The 13956-nt window shown below is 61.0% G+C and overlaps 1 protein-coding gene across 1 annotated transcript in view; it reads left to right on the forward strand.

Annotated features, from left to right (window-relative positions):
- LOC104142512 (1-phosphatidylinositol 4,5-bisphosphate phosphodiesterase gamma-1-like) overlaps nucleotides 1-13956 on the forward strand; it is a 28694-nt gene continuing 14738 nt past the window's right edge. Inside the window, exons 1-8 of the mRNA XM_068933519.1 lie at nucleotides 1-958; nucleotides 6976-7125; nucleotides 7330-7423; nucleotides 7549-7596; nucleotides 8900-8984; nucleotides 9212-9292; nucleotides 9388-9422; nucleotides 13656-13728. Coding sequence (XP_068789620.1) covers nucleotides 739-958; nucleotides 6976-7125; nucleotides 7330-7423; nucleotides 7549-7596; nucleotides 8900-8984; nucleotides 9212-9292; nucleotides 9388-9422; nucleotides 13656-13728 — 786 coding nt within the window. The 5' untranslated portion in view covers nucleotides 1-738. The remainder of the gene's footprint in view (nucleotides 959-6975; nucleotides 7126-7329; nucleotides 7424-7548; nucleotides 7597-8899; nucleotides 8985-9211; nucleotides 9293-9387; nucleotides 9423-13655; nucleotides 13729-13956) is intronic.

A 13956-nucleotide genomic window follows, 5' to 3' on the forward strand; every position in this document is an offset into this window, starting at 1 on the left:
TTCATCAGCCCGAAATTAAGCGGCGGAGCGGGGCCGCGGGCGGCGAGGGGAGCAGCCCCCCTCTCCGAAACCTTACCATCCGCCTCCCGCCCCGGCGATCGGCACCCCGCTCAACGGGCCAGCTCAGCCCAGCCGGCTGCCGAGGCGCAGGCCAGGGCACCCGTGGGCCCCCGGCTCCCTGAGCTGGGCACGCCGGGGCCGGCTCTCCCCGGCCCGCCGGGCTCCCCGGGGCCGAGCCGACCCGGCCCGGCCAGCGCCAGCCCCGTGGGGGACACAGGCGCAAGGAGCCGCTGGCTCCAGCCTGCAGCTCGGGGGCGATTTTTGCTTTTCCGCTCTGTGGCCGGGGGGCGGTGGGAGGGTCCGGCAAGGGGTATTGCCCCGTGATTTCTTTTTTTTTTTTTTTTTGCTTTTCCTCCTCTAGCTCTGATTCAAAACGCCGTCGCCAACGCTGCCCATCTCCTCCCGCCGCCGCTGGGTGCTAACGGAGCCAGATTCACCCCCAGTAGGATCGCCCCCCCAAACCCACCCCTTCCTCCTCGTCTCCGAGGTCGGCTCCTTGCCGCGGCCGAGGGGAAGTCGGCGCCGGCCGCCGCAGCGCAGGAAAGCCGCGTTGGGGGCGACCGGGGATAAAAAAACCACTGGGCGGATTTTGCTTTTCGCTCCTCCCGGCGCTCGTGCCCTCATGCATGACACAGCCCCGGCTCTGCGGCTCCGCCGGGCGATGGCCACGCGCTGAAGATGTCCGCGTCCAGGCTCAACAGCGTCAATGGGTTTCTGGAGGACGGCAGGATGGAGGCGGGCGACATGGGCAGGATCCTCCGCTGCCTGGAGATGGGCACCGTCCTCACCTTGTTCTACCAGAAGAAGTCGCAGCGGCCGGAGCGAAGGACCTTCCAGGTGAAGCTGGAGACCCGGCAGATCATCTGGAGCCGCACGCCCGAGAAAGTGGAGGGCGACAGTGAGTATCAGCGGGCGGTGGAAGCGGCGGCGGGCTGCCCCGGCAGCGGGTGCCGTGCCCGAACACCCGGCACAAACGCGGGAGCGGGCGGCCACGGAGTGATACTCGTGTCCTCCGCCCCAGCACGCTCGGCCGGTAACTTCTCGCCGGGCATTGGGTGGGCTGGGTGGTTGCTGCCGTGCCTCTGGTCCCATCCTCTGGCCCCGTGGGCTCCGGGGGTGCCATCGTAAGCCCTGCGCCATCCCAGCAGAGCAAGCACGATGCGCGGAGCACGGGGCGCAAACCCGGACCGGTGCCACGTGCCAGCTGCCCCAGCCCTTGGGTGGCCCGAGGAGCAGCCAGACCTTCCCAATGCATGCTTTAAACACAACATTGAGATGGCACCTGGCTGGTGGCTAATCGGTGCTGGGGTCTGACACGAGAGAAGTCCCCACTTAAGTCTGGTCAGAGCATCCATTAAAATCACCCTCCGTCGTGGATTCGCTGGTGTCTAGTAGGCTGTGGGTGCGTACTACAGTTTCTCCCCCAGCCAGGCTTTGGTAGGGACTCTGCACTCTACCCAGCCCTGTATTTTTGCTAGCTATGTAGCAACTTGTTACCTTGAGACTTGTATTGCCTTTAAAAATAACCAGTGGCTTAAAAAAATGGGACTGGGGAGGTGACACAGAGCTATACAAATAAGCACCACGTGGACAGGAAGCCAATTCTGATCCATCTTTTCCCCTGGACAAAGGCAGAATCTGCCCCCGAGTTTTTGGGAGATGGTAGCTACAGGTGCCTTTTCCCACTGTGTCTTTCAGCTTTGCAATGTCTTTCAGTAGTCAGGTGGGGTATTGCAAAACGTTGCTGCAGGCCTGCAATGCTTCCCCCTTGCAAAGCACGGGGCAGGTGCCGCTGGGCCGGCGGGGCACGCTTTCGACTCGAGTGGCCAAAACTGACCTACGGAAAGAGTTAGACCTAAATTTTCCGAAGCGCAGCTAATTTTTGCCCTGCCGGATGTGCGCGATGGAGCGCAATCCTGGCACGGCGAAGCCGGGGGGACTTTCGCCCTGGCCTGCAGCTCCCACGTGCTGCCTGCGCAGAGGTGCGGAGGGCCGGCCCTGAGACTGACCCACGAGCCGTAGCTGCGAGGTTACCCCGGTTTTCACGGGCTGCCGGCAAAGCGGTGGACTGGGGATTTGTGGGCTGCGAATCGTCGCGAGGCTTCGAGGCGGGCTGTGAGCCGGGAAGGAGGGTTGCGCGCCAAGATTAGCGTCGAGCAGGATTCGCACTTGCCCGTACCTGCTCAGCGCAGGAGGCAAACTCGCCGTGAACCCTCCGGAGAAGTAGATCCCCCCACCACGCTGCAGCAGAGCTTCATGCACAGAGGAGGAGCAGGGAAAGGCAAGGGGAGGAAGGCTGAGGCACCTGTACCCGGCGGGCTTTTTTGGAGAGGCGGTGTCATGCCTCGAGTAAGAACATGAACCGAGCAAGGGGATTTGGAGATGGTGGAAATATGGTCCCATCGGCGCTGGCTGCATTTGGGATGAGCCCCAGTGCCAGCGGCTGCTGCAGCCTGGCAGGGCATCTCCTCTAAACCAAGGGCAGCGTGTCCCATGGCCACCAGGGAGCGAGGATCCTGGCCTGCCCATCCGTAGCCCACCGGCTGGGACATCCCTGGCCCTTGCAGAAAGCAAGCTCACGTTCTGCTCACGGAAATAACATATTTCCAGCTGTTTTATTTGTACAGAGCTTGGTCAGGGTCTCGGCGTTGTCTTCCCCTCTGCTGTGGGCTCACAGCAGACACGTCACCCTGCATGCCCGTCTCGGTCTCCCCACTGGCACTGCAGAGCATCCCAGCCTCCGGACCCAGCCAGCGTCCTCAGGGTCTGGCTTCTCCCACGCGATGGTCCAAATCGCCATTTGGGACCTAGTGAGCATCCTCTGAGGTCATCCAGGAGGGGAAAAAAGGAAAATCTCCCCAGAAATGACATAATCCCTCTATCTAATCCCACAGCCAGCTTTGCCTAGGACGGGGGAAATTTTACAGGAGCACCGGGACCTCGAGTTGGCCCTGTGGCAAGCCAGCAGGGACATCCCACCGGCACCACCGGGGCTGGCGAAACGCTCCTGTCCTTGCTCCGGCGTCTCGCTCCCGCCCTGCTGCCCGACCTCACGCCTGCCCAGGCCGTTTTAAATCCACCCGTCAAAGAGGCGAACGGCTTGAGAGGGGATTAACGGGGCGACCGTCAGTGGTGATGTCTCTGTTACGGGGCCGGCGGGACCAGGGCTGGGATACCGGCTCTCCTAGGGAAGCCCCCATGGTGTCAGAGACAATTTCACGGTTCGTTAACGGGATGATAGACGCGTGTCCTCCCACCCGTCCACGTGGAGGGGTCCCTTTCAGCCGAACGGCAAGGAGACGCTCTAAAACGCCGGCTGGGGCAGCAGCCAAGGTCAGGAGCTAAGCTAGCGAGGAGCTAAGCTAACGTGTTGTCCTGCGTTACCCCCAAAATTAAACTCTTCCCACCCAGCAGGTTCCCAGCCAGGCGCCCTCGGCAGACCCTGTCCCCCAGCAGGCAGGCTGAAAACTATCAAAAGGGGATCTTTGCAAGAAATAAAAGAAATAGGGGTGAAGGCAGCTGGGGCAAACCCAAGGGTGAGCATCAGGCAGCGGCTGCACGCGGGTGCTTGGCTGGGGCAGGGGAGGCTTTGGCGCACGCGGCATAGGCGAAAGCAGGCCTTTTCTCGTCTCCCAGCCTAGGGAAAGGGCACAGGAAAACCCTCGCTAAAAATAGAGCAGTTTCCAATCTCTGCTCGGAAAATCTCCTGGGCTGCGGTGGGAGAGCGCCTCGGAAAGGCTGGCTTGGTTAGCAAGGCCCGGCCCAGCTTCGGAGCCTGGGTTTTAAGCTGTTTCCCTCCCCTGCACCGCTCCTGGCGTTTCGGAGAGGCCGTTTGCAGCCCGTGGTGGGATAAACACGCCGCGGGCTGAGCCCCGGCGCATCGGGGAGGATTACTGCGGTTTTGCAATGGTGATGGTGAATTGGGACTTGCACCTCCATCCTCGCTAACTCGTGGCAGTTATAAATAGGACGATTTGGGGAGGAGAAACTACAGATGTGGTTTAACGCCACTGGACCGGCGTTTCATTTTGGGTCTGAAACCAGCCTCACAACAGCACGAGGGAGCCCTCCGGGATGTGACCCTCTGCACGACACGGTCCGAGCGACTTCCCCGAGCTCCCCCACGTCCCGCAAGAGGGGAAAGAGGCCAAGGCGAACCTGGGGGGAGATGGCACATGTTACCCGCTACCCGCTCCAGCTCTGCCCGGAGGCAGCGTAATTTCTGAGCACGGCAATTCCCTCTTGGCCACTTCGCTTCGTTTTTCTCCTAATGCACGAAGGAAGCCCCAGGGCTCCTTTAGTGCTGATAAAAGCTGCCGGCCAGACCCTTTCCAGCAGCTGGTCCTGCATTACCTGCCCGCGCAGGCCACACTGCCCACGTATTTAAAGTGCTCTTTGTAACATGCTGGTGCTGCCTTTGCATTACAAGGGGAAGAAGGATTTTCGCAGCTGGAACTGGATTCCAGAGTGTTTTAATAGCTGGGACCCCTGAGACAATGCGGGGAGGAGTTTGGAGACATAGTTCTGACATGATCGCTGCAAATCCGCTGCAGATGTTGTTTCCAGGAAGCCGCCAATGCGTTGCATTGTGCCGCACGCGCTGCTCGGCGCGGAGAAAAGAGGCGCCTTCCAGCTCCGCTCCCTCGCCCGTGGCTCATCTCGCCGGGCGTTTTAGTCTTTGCAGCGCCCAGAGACTTTGTCGGAGGCCGGATCCTGGCAGCACAGGGACATGGGGATGGTTTTCTTTCCCTAAGTGGGACATGCAGGCCGGTTTCCCCTCGGGGTACCCCTGAGCATCGGCAGAGCCCCAGGCACTGCCAGACCCTGGCTTCTCACCCCTCTCCAGTGCCGGGAGAAGGCTCTGCCTCTGCAGGCGGGCAGGTTCGGTCATGAGCCACCATCCTCCAACCTACAGAAGCTCAGTCAGCCCCAAGTATCTGCCCGTTTGCACTCAGGACGCAAATACAGGTTTGCTCCGGGGCCGCAGTACAGCCCTGGAGCAGCGCTGGTGTGGGGTTTACGTGCCAGGTATGGTGACAGTGTGGGTGGATTTCATTTCCCGGCTGCAGTTTGTTTCCAAAGAAAAAGTGCACGGCGCGGGTGCAAACCCCTCCGGTGCACCAGTTCTCTGTAAAGTGATAAAATACCTCTCTGGTTTCTGGAAAGCTGCCTTCCATTCATGCAGGGAGGGAAGGTTTTATAAAGTCGCCAGTGTTTTCTGGAGCCCTTCCTCCAGGCAAAACCACTCGACTCCCCATCCTTCCTCCCTACGGCTTTCACTTAACCTGCTAAAGCAGCCTGATTTCTTCCCTAGCCCTTATTCCTCCACGTGCTTGGCCTTTCCTTCTCCCACCTTTGACTAGGCAGAAGTTGGTGCCTTGCGACAGGGGAGCGTTTCCAGAGCTGGCAGACAGCCCCGAGCATCGGCGCCTGGGAGCAGCCCTCGCCCGGTCCTGCACCCCTGCGCCCTTCCCCGCCGCCGGCCGGTGTAGGAAACCCAGCCGGAGCTTTGCTGGAAAATCTCCGGGAAATGATCCATTTCCTGCGCCACAATAACCTGCGCCGGCTGTCTCTCCCCACTACGCACGTTCGTTATCACGGCCTTGGCTGCACAAAGCTCTTTCCGGTGGTGGCGGCTCTCGGCCCTGGCTCCCTGGAGAGTAGAGCTGCACAGGGGTGATGCCCTGTGTAAGAGGGCCGGCACTGGCTAATATTACTAATATTCGTAACATTATTTTTGTTATGCTGCCACTGTCCGGCATGGTGGGATGGGCCTGCTCTGTAAAACCAGTGGCTGGAAATATCTTCCAGCATCGCAGCCCTGAGGAAGAGTCCAGCCCGGAAACCCAGCCCTCCTGCCTCGCCGGCAGGGACTTTATATAGCGAGGATAATGAGAGTGCAGGGCGGGCAGGAAAGCAACGCCCTGCGGTCGAGGCCCCGAGGTTCGAAATTGCCACCTTTGGGCAGATGTCTTCAATTAAACGATGAGCTCAGACTGTCCTGGAGCAGGATTCGCCTTTGAGCAGAGAAGACAAGTGAGAGCACCCAGAGATATGCTGGTGGGACAGCTCAGAGCTTGGACAAAGCGCGTAGAGCAGCACCCAACCACCCTGGCCCATGGCACAGCCACCCGCACAGGGGGACACCCTGCTGCTGGGCTGCATTACATGACACCCCAGAGGACACGCAGCACCTGCGGTGCTACCATGCACCCATGGGTAGTGCCATGGAGACACCTTGTCTTGGGGACGCGGCTCCCCAGAGGACATGTGGCACCCATGGTGCTGTTATGCACCCACGGGCAGTGCTGTGGGGACACAGCACAGTTGGGGTCATGGCTCCCCAGGGGACATCCCACGGTGCCATCATGTACCCATGGGCAGTGCCACAGCGATGGCCCATTCTGGGGACACAGTCCCCTGGAGGACACGTGGCCATGGCACCTGCAGTGCCATCATACACCCATGGGTAGTGTCCCAGGAGCACCCTGTCCTGGTGACACGGCTCCCCAGACACGGCTCCCCAGAGGACATACGGGAGGAGCAGCCAGGCACCAACACCCGGCACCGCAGCTCCGGGGGCCATCTACTGTCCCGGAGACTGCGAAGCGGATGCCAGCGGCGCTGCGAAGGGCCGAGGCCCTGCCCTCTGGGCACCAGTCCATCCTGCCCCCATCGTTTCTGCACCCCACCGATGTCCCCCTCTGGGCTGTGTGCCAGCCACTCCATTGCTGTCCCCCATCCCAGAGCATCCCCCTTTGCATCCACTCTACTGGCAGCATCTCCGCTTCTCAACAGCATCCCAGAGCCCCGAGCGCACGGGTGCCCTGGCACTGCCACAGCCCCCTGTCCTGCTCTCACCCTCCTGGATGGCAGGGTCAAAGGGGATGGGCCCATGTCCTTCTCTCCCTGCAGTCGACATTCGGGAGATAAAGGAGATCCGCCTGGGAAAGAACTCACGGGACTTCGAACGCTACCCGGAGGATGCTCGCAAGCTTGACTTCACCATGTGCTTTATCATCCTCTACGGGATGGACTTCAGGCTGCGGACGCTCAGCGTGGCTGGTTTGTGGCTTCTTTCCCACCCACCCCAGTTTTTCCCATCCATCTCCATACCCTAGCCTGGGACGTGGCAATGCAAAGAGGCCAGGAGACGTTCCTGCTTTTGAGGCATCTGCCTCAGGAGCTGGGTTAGCAATCCCTGGGATCAGGCATCCTGGCCTTGCTCAGCCCCAGCACAGCCTTACTGCCCTCCTCTTCCTCCTCCAGCTTTCTGTGAGGAAGACATCAACCTATGGATAACCGGCCTCAATTGGCTAGTGGCAGACACCCAGAAAGCCCAGACTCCGCTGCAGATCGAGAGGTGAGGAGGGACCCATGGCTCCAGTTGTGCTGCTCCCCGATGCCCTATATGGGGGTCTAGGGGGATGAACACCCGCACAGTTCAATCTCCTGGGCTGAACACCATCTCTTCTCTCCCTTCCCCAGGTGGCTGCGGAAACAGTTTGACACCATGGACAGGTCACGGGAAGGCAGGTGAGCCACTGGCATGTCCCTATGGAGCTGAAAGGAACTGTGGGGACCCAAATGCCCTGGTGCCCACCAGCTCCGCAGCCTGCACATGGTTTTTCCACCAGCATGAGGAGGACAGTGGATGGTCTGTTAATGCACCCCATAAATGTCTCCCTGAGAAACTAAAAAACCCAAAGCAAATTAATTCAGATCATAAACATTGGGAAAGGCTGGCATCACCTCCAGATGGGATAGACCGGCTTGGAGCACCTGCACGCACTGCCTCTCCCCGACCCTCCACTCATAGCTCTCATAGTCACACCAGTCCTGTGTTAATATTAAGGCAAAAAGGCAAAAATGCTTCTGGGGCAAATATAACAGTCCAGGGGGATTTTAAGGGAGCAGCCGGGAGGGATGCTGCAAGCGTCTTTGCATGCTTGGCAATAGAGCTGACCCCTCTCCAAGGCTGTTTTTCTTCTCCCTCAGAATATTTGGGGACTAATTTCTGTGTTTTTGAGCTGGCTGTTTTGCTGCAGGGGCCGGGTCCCCGGCCCACAGCCTAGCTGGGGCCGGGGGCCCCAAGGCAGCAACCAGGCTGGCTCCAGCAGGGCAATGTGTGCTGGGACCCCAGCGTGGAGGTTCAGTGCCAGGGGGCTGCCTGGGGGCTCTCAGCCAGCCTTTGGCCTCACCAGCATCCTCGCCGCTTGGAGGGGATCGAGTGGAGGGTGCTGAGTTGGCGAGGCTGGAAAAGTACTGGAGCACGGAGATCAGGGGAGAGCAGGGAGACTGGATGGTCAGGGAGGATGGGGAGAGCAGGGAAGACTGGAGGTCAGGGGAGACTGGAGGGTCAGGAGAACGTGGGGAGATTGGGGGAGTCAGGAGAGATTGAGGGGGTCAGGGGGGTTGAGGAAGATTGGGGGGATTGGGGGAGCAGAGTGTCGGGGCAATTGGGGGAGCTCAGTGTCAGGTTTTGGGGGAGACTGGGGGGATCAGGAGAGATTGGGGAGATCATGGGGGCTTGGAGGAGTTTGAGGGAGACTGGGGGTGGGGGATCAGGGAAGATTGGTGAGATCAGGGAATATTGGGGGGATCTGTGGAAATGAATGGGATTGGGGAAGATCAGGAGGGTCAAGGAGATCTGAAGGGACTGGGGGGCTCAGAAAAGACTGGGAGAGATCAGGGGGATAGCAGGGGGGATGGCCAGGAACTCTGGACTCAGCATGGAGACCCATCCAGGGAGGATCCAGCCTGTGCCCGGTCCCTGGGGGTCCTCCAAAGGTCCTGCAGGATCTGATGGATGCCCTGACACCAGCTCACCGTCCCACAGCATAACAGTAAAGGACCTGAAGGCCATGCTGCCCCAGGTGAACTACCGTGTGCCGAACATGAGGTTCCTGCGGGACAAGCTCGTGGTAAGGCCCTCCGGGTGCCCAGGCCGCCCTGGCCGTGCAGCACAGGCCTGGGGGAGGGAGGGCTTGGCACCTTCACAGGGACATGGGACTCCTAGGGGGCATCCCCACCACGTCCGGGGGTGCAGACCGTTCTCCCACTGCATGTCTCGGTGCACGGCCACCCTCCCGCCGCAGCCCTCAGTGCCAGCCCCACGCTCACATGCCACCCTCTCTCCCCGGCGCCGCAGGAGGTGGAAGCCAGGAATGAGATGACTTTCTCCCACTTCATCCAGTTCTACAAAAACCTGATGTTTGACACACAGAAGTCGGTAAGAGATGTGGCTATGGCCCGTCCACCCGAGCGTCCCCAGCTGGTTGCAGCAAGTCCCCACCGGTTAACCCCAGTGTCCCCTTGGCCTTGCAGGTCATCGAGCAGCTGGAGCTCTCCTTCCCCTTGAGGTGAGCACCCGGGCACCCAAGGGTGCTCACAGACCCCTCTGGCACCATGGCCATCCTCTGCGCAGCTGGGCACGAGGGGCAGGGATGGACACAGTACAGGAGAGGGCAGCGGATGGAGACAGTGTGTGTGTCATGGAGGGACCCCCAGCACTGGTTGTCCTGACCTGGGGCCAGGCTGGACGGCAGAAATAAGAGCGGGATGAAAGATAAGGTCCATGGGGAGGAATAGGAAAGTAGATGTGAGGGGAGATAGGAGAGGGAGGTGAGTGGGAAGTGAGGGGGATGTGAGTGGGATGTGAGTGGGAAGTGAGGAGGATGTGAGGGGGATGTGAGGGGGGATGTGAGGGGGATGTGAGGGGGATGTGAGGGGGGATGTGAGGGGGATGTGAGTGGGATGTGAGGGGGATGTGAGTGGGATGTGAGTGGGATGTGAGGGGGGATGTGAGGGGGGATGTGAGGGGGTGTGAGGGGGGATGTGAGGGGGGATGTGAGGGGGGATGTGAGGGGGATGTGAGTGGGATGTGAGGGGGATGTGAGTGGGATGTGAGTGGGATGTGAGGGGGGATGTGAGGGGGGATGTGAGGGGGTGTGAGGGGGGATGTGAGGGGGGATGTGAGGGGGGATGTGAGGGGGGATGTGAGGGGGGATGTGAGGGGGTGTGAGGGGGGATGTGAGTGGGATGTGACGGGGATGTGAGTGGGATGTGAGGGGGGATGTGAGGGGGGATGTGAGGGGGATGTGAGGGGGATGTGAGGGGGGATGTGAGGGGGTGTGAGGGGGGATGTGAGTGGGATGTGACGGGGATGTGAGTGGGATGTGAGGGGGGATGTGAGGGGGGATGTGAGGGGGATGTGAGGGGGGATGTGAGGGGGGATGTGAGGGGGGATGTGAGGGGGGATGTGAGGGGGTGTGAGGGGGGATGTGAGTGGGATGTGACGGGGATGTGAGTGGGATGTGAGGGGGGATGTGAGGGGGGATGTGAGGGGGATGTGAGGGGGATGTGAGGGGGGATGTGAGGGGGGATGTGAGTGGGATGTGAGGGGGATGTGAGGGGGGATGTGAGTGGGATGTGAGTGGGATGTGAGGGGGATGTGAGTGGGATGTGAGGGGGGATGTGAGGGGGATGTGAGGGGGATGTGAGTGGGATGTGACGGGGATGTGAGTGGGATGTGAGGGGGGATGTGAGGGGGGTGTGAGGGGGATGTGAGGGGGATGTGAGGGGGGATGTGAGGGGGTGTGAGGGGGGATGTGAGGGGGGATGTGAGGGGGATGTGAGTGGGATGTGAGGGGGGATGTGAGGGGGATGTGAGGGGGATGTGAGTGGGGATGTGAGTGGGGATGTGAGTGGGATGTGAGGGGGGATGTGAGGGGGGTGTGAGGGGGATGTGAGGGGGGATGTGAGTGGGATGTGAGGGGGATGTGAGGGGGATGTGAGGGGGGATGTGAGGGGGGATGTGAGTGGGATGTGAGGGGGATGTGAGGGGGATGTGAGGGGGATGTGAGGGGGGATGTGAGGGGGATGTGAGGGGGGTGTGAGGGGGATGTGAGGGGGGATGTGAGGGGGATGTGAGTGGGAAGTGAGGGGGGATGTGAGTGGGATGTGAGGGGGATGTGAGGGGGATGTGAGGGGGGATGTGAGGGGGGATGTGAGTGGGATGTGAGGGGGATGTGAGGGGGATGTGAGGGGGGATGTGAGGGGGATGTGAGGGGGGTGTGAGGGGGATGTGAGGGGGGATGTGAGGGGGATGTGAGTGGGAAGTGAGGGGGATGTGAGGGGGATGTGAGGGGGGATGTGAGGGGGAATGTGAGTGGGATATGAGTGAGGTGAGGGGGGATGTGAGGGGGGATGTGAGTGGGATGTGAGGGGGATGTGAGGGGGGATGTGAGGGGGGATGTGAGGGGGGATGTGAGGGGGGATGTGAGGGGGATGTGAGGGGGATGTGAGGGGGGATGTGAGGGGGGATGTGAGGGGGATGTGAGGGGGGATGTGAGGGGGGATGTGAGGGGGGATGTGAGGGGGGATGTGAGGGGGGATGTGAGGGGGGATGTGAGGGGGATGTGAGGGGGATGTGAGGGGGATGTGAGGGGGGATGTGAGGGGGATGTGAGGGGGATGTGAGGGGGATGTGAGGGGGGATGTGAGGGGGATGTGAGGGGGGATGTGAGGGGGGATGTGAGGGGGATGTGAGGGGGGATGTGAGGGGGGATGTGAGGGGGGTGTGAGGGGGATGTGAGGGGGATGTGAGGGGGATGTGAGGGGGGTGTGAGGGGGATGTGAGGGGGGATGTGAGGGGGATGTGAGGGGGGATGTGAGGGGGGATGTGAGTGGGATGTGAGGGGGGATGTGAGTGGGATGTGAGGGGGGATGTGAGGGGGATGTGAGGGGGATGTGAGGGGGGATGTGAGGGGATGTGAGGGGGGATGTGAGGGGGATGTGAGGGGGATGTGAGTGGGATGTGAGTGGGATGTGAGGGGGGATGTGAGTGGGATGTGAGGGGGGATGTGAGGGGGATGTGAGGGGGGATGTGAGGGGGGATGTGAGTGGGATGTGAGGGGGGATGTGAGTGGGATGTGAGGGGGGATGTGAGTGGGATGTGAGGGGGATGTGAGGGGGATGTGAGGGGGATGTGAGGGGGGATGTGAGGGGATGTGAGGGGATGTGAGGGGGGATGTGAGGGGGGATGTGAGTGGGATGTGAGGGGATGTGAGGGGGGATGTGAGGGGGGATGTGAGGGGGATGTGAGGGGGGTGTGAGGGGGATGTGAGGGGGGTGTGAGTGGGATGTGAGTGGGATGTGAGGGGGATGTGAGTGGGATGTGAGGGGGATGTGAGAGTATGTGAGGGGGATGTGAGGGGATGTGAGGGGGGATGTGAGTGGGATGTGAGGGGGATGTGAGGGGGATGTGAGGGGGGATGTGAGTGGGATGTGAGAGTATGTGAGGGGGATGTGAGGGGGGATGTGAGGGGGGATGTGAGGGGGATGTGAGGGGGGATGTGAGTGGGATGTGAGGGGGGATGTGAGGGGGATGTGAGGGGGGATGTGAGTGGGATGTGAGGGGGGATGTGAGTGGGATGTGAGGGGGGATGTGAGGGGGATGTGAGGGGGATGTGAGTGGGATGTGAGGGGGGATGTGAGTGGGATGTGAGGGGGGATGTGAGGGGGATGTGAGGGGGGTGTGAGGGATGTGAGGGGGATGTGAGGGGGGATGTGAGTGGGATGTGAGGGGGGATGTGAGGGGGGATGTGAGTGGGATGTGAGGGGTGATGTGAGGGAGATGTGAGTGGGATGTGAGGGGGGTGTGAGGGATGTGAGGGGGGATGTGAGTGGGATGTGAGGGGGGATGTGAGGGGGGTGTGAGGGGGGATGTGAGGGGGGATGTGAGGGGGGATGTGAGGGGGATGTGAGGGGGGATGTGAGGGGGATGTGAGGGGGGATGTGAGGGGGATGTGAGTGGGATGTGAGAGTATGTGAGGGGGATGTGAGGGGGGATGTGAGGGGGATGTGAGGGGGATGTGAGGGGGTATGTGAGGGGGATGTGAGTGGGATGTGAGAGTATGTGAGGGGGATGTGAGGGGGGATGTGAGGGGGGATGTGAGGGGGATGTGAGGGGGGATGTGAGGGGGGATGTGAGTGGGATGTGAGGGGGATGTGAGGGGGATGTGAGGGGGGATGTGAGGGGGGATGTGAGGGGGGTGTGAGTGGGAAGTGAGGGGGGATGTGAGGGGGATGTGAGGGGGGAAGTGAGGAGAGATGTGAGGGGAGTTGTGGGGGGGGATGTGAGGGGAGATGTGAAGCAGGATGTGATACACGTTTTAGGAACGTGAGTGCAACGTGGTGCGATAATGGCGGGGCTGTGAGCACAGATTTTGGGGACTTGTGAGGGCAGGTATTAGGGGGACATTAGGTGATGTTCTTTGGGATTCGTCCCAGGGATGGTTGGAGCTGGTGCACTGCCCTTTTCCACATCACCTCTGGAAATGCAGCAGGCATGGGCCTGGGGTTCCTGCCTCTTCCTGTCTGTCATGGGGACTGTTTATTGCAACCCCATGTAACAGCCTTGGGTGCCCCCAGTCTTCCTGTGGCCTCTCCTCTCCGCAAGCCCATGGCACACTGCCACGGAAAGGCAGAGGAGGAGGCCTCAGGAGGACAAGCCATTGGGTTGGTGTAGTGAGCATTCATTTCCCTCTGGGGACCTTCTCTGGCTCCCCTCCTGATGGCTCCTCCGTGCCCCAGGAACGTCGACCGGCCGGAGCTCTGCCAGATATCACTCTACGACTTCCAGAAGTTCCTGCTGCATGACCAGAAGGTGGGTGCCCACACGACCCACCATGTCCAAGGTCTCTGCAGTACTGTGTCATCCCCAGGGGGGTCACCTTGGCCCAGCTGTGGCTCCTTCCTGTCCCCAAGCCTCATAGCTGCCTCCAGCACTGGCTTTGCATCCCAGCGCTAAGCGCCCAGCCTCAGCATGGAGAGACCTTTCCCAGTGCTTAACCCAAATCTCCCCGCCGGGGCCAGGCTGTGATTTCTCATCCTG

Source organism: Struthio camelus, chromosome 2 (genome assembly GCF_040807025.1).
Source record: "Struthio camelus isolate bStrCam1 chromosome 2, bStrCam1.hap1, whole genome shotgun sequence".
NCBI classification, from domain to species: domain Eukaryota; kingdom Metazoa; phylum Chordata; class Aves; order Struthioniformes; family Struthionidae; genus Struthio; species Struthio camelus.